The sequence below is a fragment of the Bos taurus genome, chromosome 6 (assembly GCF_002263795.3).
Source record: "Bos taurus isolate L1 Dominette 01449 registration number 42190680 breed Hereford chromosome 6, ARS-UCD2.0, whole genome shotgun sequence".
NCBI classification, from domain to species: Eukaryota; Metazoa; Chordata; class Mammalia; order Artiodactyla; family Bovidae; genus Bos; species Bos taurus.
The window spans coordinates 95,009,098-95,026,825 of NC_037333.1; the positions used below are offsets into that span (position 1 = coordinate 95,009,098).

The following is a 17,728-nucleotide window of genomic DNA, read 5'->3' on the forward strand; positions in this document are numbered from 1 at the left end:
AAAGCAGCAGTTACTAAGACAGCATAGTATTGGCATAGGATAGACATATAGATTCTATAGAAAAAGACCCAATATATCTATGGTCAAAAATGATTTCAATAAAGATGCCAAGACCATTTAATGAGGAAAGAAGTGTCTTTTTGACAAATGTCAGTGGGACAACTGAATATCCATCCACCTTGAAAAGAAACGTTGGACTACTACTGAATACTCCATGTGAATATTAACTGGAAATGTGTTTAGTAGAAAATATAAAACTACACAATTCTTAAAAAAATAGGGGTCAGCCTTCATGACCTGGACTTAGCAATGATTTCTTAGTTGTTGTTGTTGGATGGGATGTAAAATGGTGCAGCCACTTTGGAATCTTTGGAAAGTGTGGCAGTTTCTCAAAAAGTTAAGCATGGAGTTACTATATGACCCGAGAATTCTAATTCCAGGTATATATTAAAAGGAAATGAAAACACATTCATACAAAGACAGACGCATTCATCTTCACAGCAGTATTATTCACAATAGCCAAAGCATAGAAACAACCCAAACGTCCATCAGCTAATGAATGGATAAACAAAATGTGATATATTCATAAAACGGAATGTTATTCTCAAAAATAAGTATGAAGTATAGATACACGCTATAACATAGATGAACTAGATGCTAAGAGAAGGAAGTCAATCACAAAAAAGCATGTATTTTGAGATTCCATTTACATAAATTGTTCAGAATAGGCAAATGTATAGAGACAGAAAATAAATCAGTGGTTGCCTAGAACGGGGTAGGAATCTGACTGGCTGGAGATGATAACTAAAGGGTACAGGGTATCTTTGGGGAGTGATAAAATGTTGTAAGATGAATTGTGTTAATTGGTGGCACAAGTCTTTGAATATACTAGAAACCATTGAGTCACATATTCTAAATTTGTGAATTGTATGGTATGTGAATTATATCTCAACAAAGCTGTGACCAAAACAGCATTATTTCTGAGGCAGCAGTCACACACTTTTAATGTAAGTATCCAGCCCCTTCAACATGGGTTTTCCAGTTACACCTGTGCAAAATAAGGAAACATTTTTTAAGAGAACTTTGGTTTGGATGGAAAAACATCCAATGTACTTCAAAAATATGGATTCATTTAAACTTTGGTATGTCACGAGCTTATTAGCATTGTGAAGTTAATGGTTGTAAAGGTCAAGGGATGTGAAATAGGAGAACAAATTCTTTAGACTTTTTTTTTGTTTTTTAACAGGTGCACCGTATCCAGAGAAACAGTTGGTGTAACCCTTACATCCATCTTTTTTGTTGATATCTCAGCAGAAAATACTATTTTCAGAAAGTATTGTCTTGCCAATGAGTTATACATTTACAATCTATCATTCTTGCCCAGCTATGAAAATAATCCTAAGGCACTACACCAGAATCCTGAAGAGCTGGTGCAAGAGCCAATTCTGTTTGCTTCTTGCCTTTCTTTTGCCTCTGAGCCTTTTTACTTAATAAATCTGAAAAATGTATTAGTCACAGTGGTTTTGACTCTAAGCTAAAGCTCTAAGTGAGCTGTTGCACTTCTGAACTAAAATTTCCCCGCTCTTTGCCATCTCTCACCCTGTGCTTTTCCAGACCTAAAATGTCAAAGTATCAGGCAGATGGAATTACATTTGGAACGTTGGTTTGGTAGGGAATAACTCCATGCTTTTAGCAGATCTGTAATCGTAGTATTTTTAAAAACAGTAGACTGCTAATAAAGGACTCATTGAAACCAGTTCTCTGTCTCAAGTAACTATTGTGTTTAGATAAAATATTCAGTACTATGAAACAAAATCAGTACTGGCCATTTTCTAAGGTGTCTAGGAAGTTATTGTAGGCCAGATTTTTGTCTAGCAAACCTTTAGAAGAAAGGGTTTTAGGTAGATGGAAATACTTCAATACTTTTTTGGGGGGTGCATCTTGGCTAAAGAAACTAAAACACTTCTAACCTTATTTCAGCAGAACATTAGAGTAGCTTCCTTTCTGTCAGGGCCTTGTGCCCATGAAGCATCCGGCAAAGACATTCTGTTATACCTTTGAAATGACTGGCATTATGTTTCCTTTACCTGTTGAGCTTAGTCGCTCAGTCTTGGCCAACTCTTTGTGACCCGATGGACTGTAGCCTGCCAGGCTCCTCTGTCCATGGGATTCTCCAGGCAAGAATACTGGAGTGGGTAGCTTATCCCCTCTCCAGGGGATCTTCCCAACTCAGGAATCCAACCAGGGTCTCCCGAGTTGCAGACAGATTCTTTACCAGCTGAGCTTTTTACAAAATTGCATTTCTGTGATTGGGAGTGCATTTTTTTTTTTCTTGTTGAATTTTGGACCTCCGTGACTACAATTATGTCTCATTGCATTGCTGACTCTGGCTGGGGAAAATGTGAGGACGAAACAGAGCCAAAACAACTGACCAGGAAGTAGGAGTCCTTCTGGCTTCTAACACCGGCTTCTCTGTCACTATCTCTGCCTTTGGGTGATATTTCCATCATCCAACAAATATTTATAAGCACATACTGTGAATGTACAAAGTATCATCTAGATGTCTAAACTCATAAGATTTCAGTTTCTTCTGCTGTAAAATGAAACATGATTTTTAAGCTGTAAAGCTGATTATTCTCTTATGATCCAGAGAGCAGAGGTTAACACACTTGACCTCAGTTCTAGGGAACTCAGAAATTTTACCCATATTTGTACACTTAGTACAATACTTTCTCATTCATAGAGAAGTTCTCTGTTTTTAAGTGATGTTTTGTACATGCCTTAAATTCAGTTTTGAAAGTCACTTTAAATGAAAATTGTGTGTGCGTGCTCAGCCCCACAATAAAGTCAGCAATGGAAACGTGACACTGGACAACTTATGGTGTGGTGTCACAATTTTAAATGGCTGGAAATTCCCTCTACTCTGAATAGGGAGAAATGACAAGATATTTTGTTAGTCTTGAAAAACTGCTGGATTCTAGCCCATCTGCTTTTTTATTCTTCTTCCCTTTTTCAAGAAAAAAAAAAAAAAAAAGACCAAATGCAGTGAGGACCAGTGTGGCAGTGGCCCAGTCGTGACTGGCAAGTGTTCTCAGTTGCAGTCACAGTACGTGTTAAGGGCCACTTTATAGACTGCCCTTTGCGGCTTTAGCTCTGCTCACCATCAGTTGACTTCCTTGTGGTGGGAAGTCGGAAGGAGAAAACTGAAGCCTGGGCCCTGTATTTTTCAGTGGAGCCTACTTTTCTGCCCCCGTTCTTCCCCAGACTTAAGTGGCCAACAGAACACATTCACCCAGGTGTGAGTCCTTTCCTCTTGGACTGGGCTTTGGATACTGGGATTCCAGAATTCTCCCTTAACTGAGCCTCCACACTGCAGGTGTGTGGACTTTGCCTGAAGGGTGGTCATGTCAGCTGTGGACCCTGATTAAACCTCTACGTGTGCATTAGGGATGAGAGGAGAGGGGAGAACTGGGCTCCAAGCCATGGAAACAGTGGGGCTGGGCCTGAGAGTAGATATTCACCACTCTTCAGAAGACATTCTCCTATGAGTATGTTTCCATGGTTACACCCTCTCTTCTACAAGGAGCACACATTTTCAGAACAATTTAACTCTAAACCCTGGGCAAAATGGTAAACTTGGTTAAGACCTCCCTTTGGGGGATGGGAATCATTGGTGCAAAAACAAGAACTGTAACATTTTAGTAGTGGGGAGAGGAAATATCAAGTAGAAGGAGAAAAAGGATTTGGGAGGATACTGGAAATATTTCTTGTCCTGGGGGGGAAAAATATGGGTATTCACTTTGATATAAATCATTCTGGGTATTTTTCTTTAGGTGTGCTACAATTTTCAATAAAAGCATTTTTTACATTTTTAAAAAGCTTTTTAGAAAAAGATTCTTTGGTTCTTTTTTCTAAAAAGAATCTTTTTAGAAAAGATTCTCTGTGCTGCATTTATGTATATCTCTCAGTCACGCTGGTTATTTCTTCTCAACACCCCATCACACTGTATTCCCATATGTTTATCACTATATGCTCAGATGCTCAGTTGTGCCCAACTCTTTGCAACCCCACGGACTGTAGCCCACCAGGCTCCTCTGTCCAAGGGATTCTCCAGGCAAGAATACTAGACTGGGTTGCTATTTCCTTCTCCAGGGGATCTTCCCTATCCAGGGATCAAACCTGGGTCTCCTGCATTGCAAGTGGATTCTTTGCCAACTGAGCCACTAGGGAATCCCTGTTTATCACTGACTTCCCAAGTGGCACTCGTTGTAAAGAAACCACCTGCCAATGCAGGAGATGCTGGCTGCTCTTAATTGCCTACCAAAGAGGCTACCTCTCCTGGACCAAGCTCACTCCTTCCATTCCTCATCCTTTCCTACCCTTGGTCAATGTGACTAGGTCTCCATTTGTTCCAGGAAGTGCTGTGCTGCTCTTGGTAGCTTAATCAATGAATTAAATGTATCTTTAATGATCCATTTACTAATTAATGTGTTCTTTGTTCCAGGCAACAAAAAGATTCATAATGTTGAAATTTACTTCTGCTCAGAAGGCATTATAAGGAAAATAACCTCCACTGGGCTTCCCTTGTGGCTCAGCTGGTAAAGAATCCGCCTGCAATGCAGGAGACCTGGGTTGGGAAGATCCCCTAGAGAAGGGAAAGGCTACCCACTTCAGTATTCTGGCTTGGAGAATTCCAAGGACTATATAGTCCACGGGGTCACAAAGAGTCGGACATGACTGAGTGACTTTTCCCTTTACTTCACTTGAAAGGAAAACTCAGAACTTCCTGAGTTTTAGGAAGTAGAATCCTCTGGGGAGGAATGTTCCCTCAGGGTCCCTGCTTGCTTGGATTTTTCTCAACCTGTTACAGTTTGTATCACTTTGTTACAGTCTCCTGTGGGCCTCTCTCCCCCGTGTGCATACAATTTCTTGTCTGTAGGCAAACTTATTTTTAACACCTTTCCCCCCCCATTCTAAATACTAAAGTAGTACTTAGTATTTAGTAGAAAGAATGAAAGGATTACAAAAAAACATAAAAATCTTGCTTACCAAGCGCCATCTGTTCTGCTATAACACAACTGCTGAAATTTACGAAATCTTGAGTTCTCAATAATCATGTAGGGAAATGATTATTCCAATAGGAAAAGGTAGGAGTGGGGGCAAGAAGAATTGAGTCAAAACAACAAAGTTATTTTAAGGAGCAACACTAATGATCCTTGGCTGGAATTTCAGGTAGGCTGCCAGGGGAGGTTTTGGCTGGCAGGCCTGATGCCCTTCAAACCACACGATATTACAGCTTTCACCTGTGGGTGAAGCTGTTTCTGCAGGGCACCATTGGCAGACGTAGAAGTAACCCTTAGATGTTGCTTTCCGGTTGGGGAGCCTCAGGCAGGAGCGCCACCCACAGGAAGCTGGAATAAATGCATTACTCGCGGAAAGATGAAACAACAAAGAGGAAACATCCATCTCCAGACCAGAAGCAATGCCCAGGGTCGTAACTGGGAAAATAGGGTAACGTGTGGTGAAAAGACAAAGTTAGATTGTAAATGGAGGAATAAAAAAATTCAGGAATAGAAAGGTCAGAAACTGGGTGGAACACAGCGTATGGTGCATGCTAAGTCGCTTCAGTTGTGTCGGACTCTTCGCAACCCCGTGGACTGTTGCCCTCCAGGCTCCTCTGCCCATGGGATTTTCCAGGCAAGAATAGTGGAGTGGACTGCCATGCCCTCCTCCAGGGGATCTTTCCGACCCAGGGACTGAACGGGCATCTCTTACCCCTCCTGCATTGGCAGGCGAGTTCTTTACCACTAGTGCCACCTGGAAGGCCAGAGCACAGTGTATAGATTAGGGCAACTGGTTCTGGACCAAGACCCTTGAGTAGTGATTACAAACCAGCTTCAGGACTTCTTCGGTTGCCCAGTGGCTAGGACTTTGTGCTCCCAGGGCCTGGGGCCCAGGATCAATCCCCGGTCAGGGAACCAGATCCCACATGCTGCAATTAAGACCTGGCACATTGAAGTAAGTAAATAAATGAAGAAGCCAGCTATCATGTGATGTCTTGGGTGCAGAGCTTATGGACTGAAGAGCTCTTGACTTAAAAAATAAAGAAAGAGGGACTTCCCTGGTGGTCCCATGGCTAAGACTCCGAGCTCCCAATACAGGGGACTGGGGTTCAATCCCTGGTCAGGGAACTGGATCCCACGTGCTGCAACTAAGACCTGGCACAGTCAAATAAATAAAATGTTTTTTAAAGGAGGAAAACATGGTCTCTGTTTTATGTAGCTCATTTCTATTAATTAACTTCATTGTTTAACTATGACTTGAAGCTATAATTTATTATCAGTGTCTCTCAATAAAGTAAGATAGAAAGGAGTTATAGGATTTGACCATGATTCCCAACTAAATAAAAATAATTGAGGCTTGACTTTTTTAGAACCTAAACAAACACTTTCTCTCTTAAATGTTGGATTCACAGGAAAATGGCCTTATTTTTTTCTTGACCCAACAACAGGTTTGACAAGTGAAAGCTGCTCAGTCATGTCTGATGAATTCTCCAGGTCAGAAGATTGTGAGGTAGCCTTTCCCTTCTCTAGAGGATCTTCCCAACCCAGGGATCAAGCCCAGGTCTCCTGCATTGCAGGCAGATTCCTTAACAGCTGAGCCATAAGGGAAGCCCAAGAATACTGGAATGGGGAGCCTATCCCTTCTCCAGGGGATCTTCCTGATCCAGGAATCGAACTGGGGTCTCCTTCATTGCAGGTGGGTTCTTTACCAACAACACGTTTAATTACTTTTTTTCTCTTAGTATCCAAAACCTATTAATTAGGGTTTATTAGCATGTGGAGCGGAGAAGGCAATGGCACCCCACTCCAGTACTCTTGCCTGGAAAATCCATGGACGAAGGAGCCTGGTTGGCTGCAGTCCATGGGGTTGCTAAGAATCGGGAACGACTGAGTGACTTCACTTTTACTTTTCACTTTCATGCATTGGAGGAGGGAATGGCAACCCACTCCAGTGTTCTTGCCTGGAGAATCCCAGGGATGGGGAAGCCTGGTGGGCTGCCGTCTCTGGGGTCGCACAGAGTCGGACACGACTGAAGCAACTTAGCAGCAGCAGCAGCATGTGGAGAAACAAATCAGTTACATAATCATATATATTATAATGATCAATAAATTATATAAGCCTATAATAGAAAATGTGCCAGTATTTCATAAAAATAATATAATTCTTCACTCTTGAATAATTATGCAGGCCAAACTTCTAGAAATCAGTAGAAGTTTTAATTTCAAAATTACTTAGCCTATTTTTAGTTCATTTTAAATTAACAATTAGATTTCCTCCTGCGTATTAATAATTATTTGGAAATGTTGAGTGATTTAGGGCAGTCAGAATGTTTGCCAACAGTCACATGTTCTTGGTAGCTGCTATTGTAGTCATACTTTAAGGCAAATATTAGATTTTTTAAATTAAAGTAAGAGACAATATTCTTAAACTACATTTTAAAAAAGTTCAGGAATCTACACGTACACTCTTTCTGGAATATGTAATCTACTGGGAAACATTATGAAAGAACATAACATAAAAAAAAACTCTTTTGCTCTCCAGAGTGGTTATCATGAAAGGCTCTCAGAGTACTTTGCCATCAATTTTTATGATCAGCCCTTTACAAAAACCCTCAAAATCCAGTAATTGACTCATAAACTAAATAGTAAGTGGAAAGGGGAAAAATTAGGAAGCACAGTGCATTACACATGGTATCATAAACAGAAGCCTAAGTTACCATTATTAATGCATTTGGTTATTGATAAGCATGCAAACAGAGCCACATTTTTTGTGATAAAACTTTATCACAGATGCACAGTCATTTCAGGTCTGTTGCTGCCATCATCTCCTCGGTCTCAATGTTCTAGAATGCAAATCAGAGACATTAACACTGAGGTATGCTGGGAGGAAATGGTTTTTAAAGAAATTTGAAATTTTGAGACTAGCAAAAATTTTGAAAAAGAAAATATGAGCCAGTAATTGCATATGTCTGTAGATATTCTGAATGGACATGGAAAAGGGGTAGTTTTAGAAGAAAGGTAAAAAGAATCTGAGAAATAAAAAGGTTCACGGGTCCAGATAGAAAAGGCAGCAGCTGGAGATCCATTAACGTGGTTGTACAAGAACACGTTTGTGTCATATTCATTAAAATAACTTTACATTTAATGTGCATACTACTGAAGCACTATAGTTGCTAGAAATATTCTCTCTTGGTTATTGACATTAATATTTTTGTGTGCCTTTGGCTAAAGTTGACCACATCATTTTGACCAATGGTTGACAGCATCTATTTATATAAGCTTTTCATTTTTCTTCATAAGTACGTGCTATGGTATTAATATGTTTAGTGTTCATATTATTTGGCAAGGGTTAGCTTTATCTGTCTGAATTATCCTAAAAATAATATTCATCTAATTTGTTTTTGTATTTAAAAATTAAAGTAATTATTGGGTGGATGTATTGGGTGGGTAGTGGTGGTAGAGGCAGGTGGAAAAAGGAGAAGAAAAGAGATAATTATGAATAAAAGAAAAGATGGGAAATACACATTTTTTGACACTGACAAAAAATCTTGCCAAGCATACTGAGATTTATTGTTATAAAATAACTTAGTACAATATGTGTTTTCTTATTGCATGGGGGAGCAATTCTACTCTTTCCCCTTCTTCTCAGAGACTTTCTTTAGGTTAAATCCAAACACTTAATAAACACATATGTTATGTTATATCACACAATTTTCCATCTAGATGTGATCTTACAGACCATCCAGTTCTTTTAGAGAAGACAAAATTATTTTCTGATTTCTTAAAACAAATTCCTGCATTCTTTCTATTAAGTCTGTTGTTCACACACAGGACCAGTTTTTTTCACCTATATCCCACTCTGTATACTGTAAATATTTTTTATCATTTAGCTCCTATAAAATCGAATTGTCCTCATTTATTTAAAGATGTATTTCCCAAATCTGCTTAATTTATCTCCTTCTTTCCCTCCCCTCAACCACTTACCAGTTCAGGACCTCTATCCCCCTTGCCTAAATTGTGATATCCTTGAAGATGTGAAGGACCAGGTTTTAATTTTTGTGGCACTTTCAGAGACTTTTGAGCTTCCCAAGTGACCCTAGAGGTAAAAAAAAAAAAAATCCACCTGCCAATGAGGGAGACGTGGATTCAATCCCTGACTTGGGAAGATCCCTGGACAAGGAAATGGCAACTCACTCCAGTTTTCTTGCCTAGAAAATCCCATAGACAGAAGAGCCTGCAGGGTTACAGTCCATAGGGTCACAAAGAGTTGGGCCCAAGTGAGTGACTGAGCATGTACGCACACACTGTGCCTGGTCCAGTTATGTTAAATTATTGCTGAGTGATTAACTTTATTGCTTTGATGAGTGTCAGTGGCAAAGATGGACCCAAACATCTCTTTTTTTAATTCTTGTGATAAGTTTATCCATACTCAGAGAATGTTGGATATCCTGGAGAATTAGAGCCAAGCTCAATGAGTGAATTAGCTCTTAATGGAGTTGGCGTCCCTTCCTTAAATGCTTCTTCTAGAGTGTTTAATGAAGACTAATGAAGGTTAGGTCCTCTTTTTGTGTTGGCTTAGTTGTGAGTGGGGTTGTTGTATTATTACCATGGCTGCAAAAACACTTTGCTACCTGATGAGCTCTGACATTGTATTCAGAGGCTAGAAAGAAGATGCTGATTTAAAATAGATCAGGTTTCTCCTCTGAGGAATTCTATAGAGGTCAGTGAGTATTTTAGAGGTGCTAAATATACTCCTCAGAAAAGCAGCTTGTTTCCACCTTGTCTCTAGAGTTTTAAAGATGTCACTTCTTATTTTCTCCAGAAATTTCATCTGAAATTTTTTTTACCATCAAATCAGTACCTAATTATTAGAGTTTATTAAATACTTGCAAGCTTTCATTAAAAACCAACCACATCACTGTATTTCTTATTTTGATCTAAAATGAAAATCTTTTGACTCTTATTTGAGGATAAAAAGTGCTCAGTTGCGCCTCTATACACTTTATCCCAGTAGTTTCTGGAATCCGTCTCTTCTACACGTAATGTGTGAGACGGTGAAAATGTCAGATGAAGGATTATGGAGGGCCTTGTTAGCCATGTTTTTAAAAAAAAAAAGAAAAGAAAGAAATTTTAATTCAAAGGCAGTGGAAAGCCAATGGAGGTTTTCAGAGAAGTGTGATGAAATCAGATCACTGTTTTTAAGTAAACCCTCTAACTCAGTTGTGAAGAGTGGAATGGAGAGGGTGCCCAAGGGATCTAAGGAAACCAGAAAAGAGGCTATCTTTGGAGTCTAGATGTCAGTTTCTGGCTTAGACAAGAATGCAAAAGCAAGGAGGTTGGAAAGAAATCAAAGCTTTAAGTGATATATTTGGGAGAATGAAATAATACAGGTCATGTATTTCAGGGGTAAAGGAGAGTCAAGGTCACAACTGTCTTCCAGGTTTCTTCCATGAACCATGGAGAGAAGAGAGAAAGATGTATTCTGAAGGAGGGAACACATGTGGAGCAGCAAGTTTAGGAAGCATGGAAGAGAAAAATTCAATTGTATACTCATTTTCATCTGGTGATGTCTTGTAGGCAGTTGGACTTGTGGGCTGGAGCTCAGGAGAGTGATCTGGCTAGTTATATAAACCTGAGAATCATATGCATGTAGGATATAAGTTATGGATATAGATATACAGTAAGTCCCCTACATACGAACCTTCAAGTTGCGAACTTTCAAAGATGTGAATGTATATTCCATCACCGTCAGGCATGAGTGAAATTGCAGCTCGTCCTCTGTCTCCTATTGCTGACAACCCTTCAGCTCTACCATCTCCCACCTCCTCTCCCTCCTCCATCAGTAACTCTTGTTGCCTGTCACTTGATGCCAGCCACCTGTATGCCAGCTGTTGTACTGTGCTACTGTACTTTTCAAGGTACTGTACTGTAAGATTAAAAATGTTTCATTTCTGTTTGTTTTTTATGTATTATTTGTGTGACAAGTATTATAAACCCATTACAGTACAGTACCACGTAGCCAACTGTGTTAGTTGGGCGCCTAGGCTAACTTTGTTGGACTTATGAACAAATTGGACTTATGATTGTATTCTCAGAGTGGAACTTGTTTGTACATAGGGGACTGACTATAGTCTCAGAACATATAGAGGCAAGAAAAAGCCCAGAAGAGAACTCCACGACCATTGAACTTTTAAAAGCCAGTTAAGGGGAAGAGGAGCCTGCAAAGAACACAGCAAAGACAGCTAATAGAAAATCAGCCATCTAGTTGACCAACCAAACAACTGGTCAGAAATGATGTGATGGCAACTGAAGGAGAGTTTTGAAGAGACGAGAGTGGTCACAGACTCATATGCCCCTGAGAGTGACGTAGTATGAGAATAGAAAAAATTGCCTAGGAGGCCTTCCCTGGAGGTTCAGTGGTTAATACTTTGAGCTCCCGATGCATGGGGCATGGGTTTGATCCCTGGTTGGGGAACTAAGATCCTGCATGCCACTCAGCCAAAAAAAAAAAAAGCCTAGGATATCATCATTGCCTGTGATAAAGATAGTTTCAGTGGACCAGTGCATAACATTAGATTGGGAAGGGCTGAGCAGAAACTGTATGGTTAGAACATGGGAATAGGGGCAGTTGCTAACTCTTTCAAGAATCTTTGCTGTGAGAGATGAGAGAGCTTGTAGCTGAAGTGGACTGTGGAGTGGAAGGCTTGTTTTAGGGTTCATTTGCTTGTTCTAAAAATGGGGAAAGAAGTGGGGGAGAGAGAAAAGGAAAGAGAGAGGAAGAGAGATAATGATACAGGAGTGAGAAGGGATAGTCAAAATAAGAAATCCTGAGAAGGCAGGAGAGAGCCAGGGTAGAATGAAGGTCTAAGAGGAGGTGAATCTCTTCTTTTGAAACCAAAGGGAAGAAATTGAAGAATTGATATGTGAGTAATCTCGTAGGATATCTAATCTGATGCCTTTTACTTCCATTGTGAAGTAGGAGTTAAGATGATCTGCTTTGAGACAGGAGGATATAGGGTTAAAGAGAGAAGACAAAGGAGGAAAAGTCACTGCAGAAAATAAGAGTGATTTGAAGGGAAAAACACATAGTAAGATCGGGGGTGGTGCCGAGCAACCATCTGAAACTGGCAGCTCTGCACTGGTCGCGGTGGCCATCTGTTCACCTGCGATGCCTTCTGAGAGCGTTTGGCTCCTCAGCGGGAGTGGTGCATTAGGGGAGAGCCTGATATCCATGTAGGCAAAGAGGTTGAAGGAATTTTCAGTGGAATTGCTAGGAAAACCTTAGAGAGTCGCTGAGAGCCCAGTTCTGAGAAGATTGTTGCAGCTACCGTATCCACCATTTATTCCAGAAAAGAGATGGTGAAGGCTTAAGTCTATGGGGTCACAAAGAATCGGACATCACTTAGCAGCTGAACAGCAACAACAACAAAAATCCCATAGCACAGTAACTTCCAAACTTTTATTAGCTTCTGTCACCTGTCAGCCCCATTCCTGGTAGCAGTTACCTCTGGTCTTTCTTCTGGATCCTTCCCTTTACATTGTCAGAGGCCAGGAGAAAACTGGAATTATGACACATGGACATATCACGTCTGCATGAGCTAGAAGCTGTGGAACCAGAACTCCAGCACTTTAGAATAACAGACGATGTGGAAGTCCAGTGATCTCATCACAAGAAATAAATTCAGTGTTGTTTTTATTACAAAGTGCAAAAGAGCTCTCCTTGACTGATGATTAAGCACTAGTCCTCATCTGCAACCCACAGGAACTTCATGAGCAATAGGGCAACGTCAGACACAAGTCTCTTATCCTTTTAGAGTGAGCATTATGTTTCTCTTTCTTACAATATGGTAATGTATTAAGTGCAGTTTAATAGAACCTCAAGTTCTTACTCAGAGTGTTTAGCATCTTATTAGCATAATAAACAAGGCATTTCGTTTCTATCATGTCAACTTACCTAAAGTATGTTTTCTAGTCACTTTCCCAGATACCATGGTATATTGCTGGATATTTGGAAATAGAAAAGCACAAAGCTTAATTGGAAATTTTTTCATACACTTCCACTTATACTTTGGTAAGTATAATACCAAAGCCTTTTTATTTCAAAGAGATAATGATGCTTAGATTTTTGCTTACATTCCCATGACTTTTATTTTTATATTGTGTCATTTTTTAAACTCAGTAAACTGAGCTAAGGGCTTCCCTGGTAGCTCAGTGGTAAAGAACTCATTTGCCAATGCAGGAGACGTGAGTTCGATTCCTGGTCGAGGAAATGGCAACCCACTCCAGTATTCATTCATGTCCTGGGAAATCCCATGGACAGAGGAGCCTGGAGGGCTACAGTCCATGTGGTTGTAAAAGAGATAGACATGACTTAGAGACTAACGGCAACAAAACTAAGCTAAATATGGTGTATATTTTGTTATTCTTACATAGCACATGTTTCTTTCATCTTTTGGAGTATTGTTGTGAATATAGATATTCCTTGCTGGTCCTCTTGCAAAGAATGAAATATCCAGGATTGGGTGCTAAATTCAGGTTTCCATCTTTAAAAATCCTGGACTACAAGTAGGAATGCATGTTACCCAAAATAACTGATCATAACAAAGACTTTAAAATAGGAAATAGAGATCTGCCAAAGCTCATTAATTTCTCAGGCACAGGTCTGAAAGTGCTTTTAAACTTAAATTGAAGGTCAAGAAAAATACAATTGACTTAGGCCTACCATCATTCAAGCTTTTCTTGAGAAGTAAGGCTGAATTGATATTTTTTTCTTCCACTATGTATAACTTTGGCCACCTCATGCAACGAGTTGACTCATTGGAAAAGACTCTGATGCTGGGAGGGATTGGGGGCAGGGGGAGAAGGGGATGACAGAGGATGAGATGGCTGGATGGCATCACCAACTTGATGGATGTGAGTTTGAGTGAACTCCGGGAGTTGGTAATGGACAGGGAGGCCTGGCGTGCTGCGATTCAGGGGGTCGCAAAGAGTCGGACACGACTGAGCGACTGAACTGAACTGATGTATAAAGAAACTAATTTGTTGAAAATCATCCTCAGTGTTCTCCGTTGGAACACATTGCTAGATTCATTGACTTGAAGCATTTTCATGATTTTTTAAATTTAGATGTTTTAGGGATTCCTTCATCAAAGAGCTGATGGCCAAATGGTAACGTTTAATGAGGTTTCCACCAAAAATACATAGTCACAGTGGATCCTAATAGAAGAATATACAGGCAAACAGTAATCTCAGATTTTACTAACATATAGGTCCTTGTAATCAAATTGTTATGGTTGAATAAACCCAAAGATTCCACCTGCAATGCAGGAGACACAAGAGATGTGGGTTTGATTCTCTGGGTTGGGAAGATGCCCTTTAGGAGGAAATGGCAACCCTATCCAGTATTCTTGCCTAAAAAATCCCATGGACAGAGGAGCCTGGTGGGCTACAGTCTATGGGGTCGCAAAGAGTTGGACACTACTGAGCAACTGAGGATGCCCACGCGTGCCCGTGCACACACATACACACAGACAGACAGACACACAGTTTCCCCAGATTCTTTATGGTTTCTCAGAATGCATGAGATCATGAAGGAGGAGGACTTCAAAGCTGATATGATAATATAAGCACTCTGGAGGCTTCAACAGTGACATGTTTTGTTTGTACGTGATCATCAGTCATTTTCTTCGTACCCTGTCTTACTCTAAGATTATTACCTCTGCAAACTCTTCATTCAAGCATTCAAAGCCTTCCTACCAATTTGTCTCCTTAGTCAGATTCCTTCCTTCTGTGCTCCTTCCCGGGTTTCTTTTTCCTACACAGGACCCAATCTTTCTTTGCCTCCACATCTTGGAATATGCCACACCTTTTGCTTCTTTATTTGTGCTGATCCACGTTCCCTTTCACAATTTGACATATATATGTATTTCTAATAAATACAAAACCCCAACTTTGATAGTTAATTCCATGTGGCCCTTCAAACCTCGATTCACCTTTCTCTTTCTGGGAAAGCACGAGTAGTGAGTTGTTTTGCTATTTTTATCTCTAAGACTTTGGCCAATCCACTTAGATTCATTCTGTTTCCATATTACGAATAACGCTAGTGCTACTTTCCTGGTGGATTTGTAGTCATGATTAAACAAGATAATGCATATAAAGCATGCATTTAGAACAGGGCTGGCACATGATAAAATTTTAATAAATATTATCATACTAAATTAAATATATATTTTCTAAGCCTTTCCTTGTGCTCAGTTCACTCAGAACAATGAGGAGACATTAGATAATAGAGAATACTGAGACCTAGATAATCCAGACAGAGAAGGCAATGGCACCCCACTCCAGTACTTTTGCCTAGAAAATCCCATGGACGAAGGAGCCTGGCGGGCTGCAGTCCATGGGGTCGCTAAGAGTCGGACACGACTGAGCGACTTCACTTTCACTTTTCACTTTCATGCATTGGAGAAGGAAATGGCAACCCATTCCTCTTCTTGCCTGGAGAATCCCAGGGACGGGGGAGCCTGATGGGCTGCCGTCTATGGGGTCGCACAGAGTCGGACACGACTGAAGCGACTTAGCAGCAGCAGCAGCAGCAGATAATCCAGAATCCTGAGACCTCTGTCTCTTATCAGGTAGAATGCCTTAAGCCACATGGATTTTTCCCTCAGTCTTGAGCTATTTGAATTTTCATGTCTTTTTAGGCATTAGATGATGTCAAAGTGTTGGTGGTTGTTAATTTTAGCACAGATACTAGCTAAAGATGTAATCCATTGTTGGTACTTAGGACAGTGCCTAGCATGCAGGGTGCACTCGATAACTGGTATTATTATTATTAATGTCATTGTTGTATTATGAGTGTCCAGGGTTTTTTTCTCCTTTCTGTTCTCCTAAATCAAGACGACATTGTACTTAAAAATAATGTCCAAAGTGCCACTTAAAATGTAATTAATTAAAAGACAAGTTACTGATATCCTAGAGATTATTGTTTCCAGCACTTAAAATCAGAACATTCATGACATTCTAATTTTGAGAGGGCCTTTTTAAAGTAAGAAAGCTAACTCAAGGTGAAGTATCTTAACAGATGTTTTCATTAAAAATTTTTTTGCACTTCTGTGGAAAGCTTCAAAATTAACTCGGTAAGTACTTAGAGAGCAACTACCACAGACTCAAGTGTTGTACTATGTGTTAATTCCCAAGGATGATTTGTAGAACATTAAAATCCAAAAATGGATTCTGAAAAATTTTGCCAGCTGCCAGGGTGGATTACTTTAAATCCATGTTTTCAAAATGTAAAACTCTGTTCTAAAGGAAAAGTCTTTAGTAAAAACCTTTGCTTTCTAATTTTCCACAGATATTTTACCCTTTAAAAGAAGGCAGCTTCCACAGGCCAAGGTCTTTGTGTGTTTACTGAAACTTAAAGGTTAAAAAAAAAAAGTTAAAACAAGCGCCTGGGGCCAAAAGAAGTCTTCAAAGATATTTTCGTTCAGTTAGTTTCCTTTGGGAAATTCGTAAATTCTTTCTCATGTTCAAAAATTAGCAATAACTTAAAAATAGGTGGCCCAGTGGTAAAGAATCCTCCTGCCAATACAGGAGATGTAAGAGACGTGGGTTCGATCCCTGGGTCGGGAAGATCCCCTAGGGAAGGGAATGACACCCCATTCCAGGATTCTTGCCCCGGAAATCCCATGGACAGAGGAGCCTGACAAAGCTACAGTCCATGGGGTCTTGGAAAAGAGTCGGGACTGACTTAGCAACTAAACAACAACAACAACAATTTGAAAATGTTATTAATGTTTCTTTTGTTAATGGATTTATTCACAAGTCCATTTCTAGAAATTTCTGTTTTGAGACACTCTGCAAAAATGGACCTTCAGTTACCAGAGAACTAACCTTGGTAATCTGGTCCTTCACAGCATTGATTTAGAATGAGACTAGAAGCTCTGATCTGTAGTATTTTGTCTACATATCCTGGCAGGAGTTTCACCTTTCCAAATTTTGGATTGCAATTGTCTCTCTTCCAAGACTACTCATTTTTATCGAAGTGCGCGTCTACTGAAGTCGTCAGACCTGAACTTGGGGAGGGTAATTTGAGACAGCTTTCCTAGGAGTGAGGCGGGAACCTGAAACCGTAACCAGACACGGGGGTGGGATTAACGCCCCAAACTCCGCACCGGTTTCTAACTGATTGGAAGGGACGAAGTGGGTGGAATCTTCTGACCCTGCCCCCGGGCCTCCGTAGCTAGGGACGCTTCGGCCACGGCAACAGCGATGGATCAGGACGAAGCGTTGACCACCGTGGACAATATAGTCACGCAGTTCAACACCTACGAAGATTTCCTGGACTCGCAGATCACGACCCTGGACTTGTACTACCTGGAGGTAAGGGCAGCCGCCCAGTAGGGTGGCCACCGCCTTTGCGTTCCCTGGGTCCGCGCACGATCCTGAGCCCCCGGGTCGTGGGGTGTTCGCCCCCTGGCGGTGAATCTTGGGGACTGCAGGCGCGGCAGTTTCCTGACCGCGGCTCCAAAGCCACCGCGGTGGAGTGCCGCCGTGTCCGTGTCCCTAACCCGCCCCCCGCCCCCCGCCCCCTCCACTACCTGGGTCTGAGCGGCATTCCGGCCCCTTTGTCCGTGGCGCCGCGCAGACCCGTGCCCGTGCGCACGCGC

At 40.8% G+C, this 17,728-nt stretch overlaps 1 protein-coding gene across 3 annotated transcripts in view; it reads left to right on the forward strand.

The window, feature by feature from the left end:
• The first annotated feature begins 17,168 nt into the window (after positions 1-17,168).
• The window catches only part of CFAP299 (cilia and flagella associated protein 299), a 731,227-nt gene continuing 730,667 nt past the window's right edge, over positions 17,169-17,728 (forward strand). The window contains exon 1 of one of the 3 annotated variants that reach the window (XM_024993415.2): positions 17,169-17,441. In XM_024993415.2, coding sequence (XP_024849183.1) covers positions 17,331-17,441 — 111 coding nt within the window. In that variant the 5' untranslated portion in view covers positions 17,169-17,330. The remainder of the gene's footprint in view (positions 17,442-17,728) is intronic. The other 2 variants (XM_005208154.5, NM_001076389.2) reach the window with 2 other exon arrangements.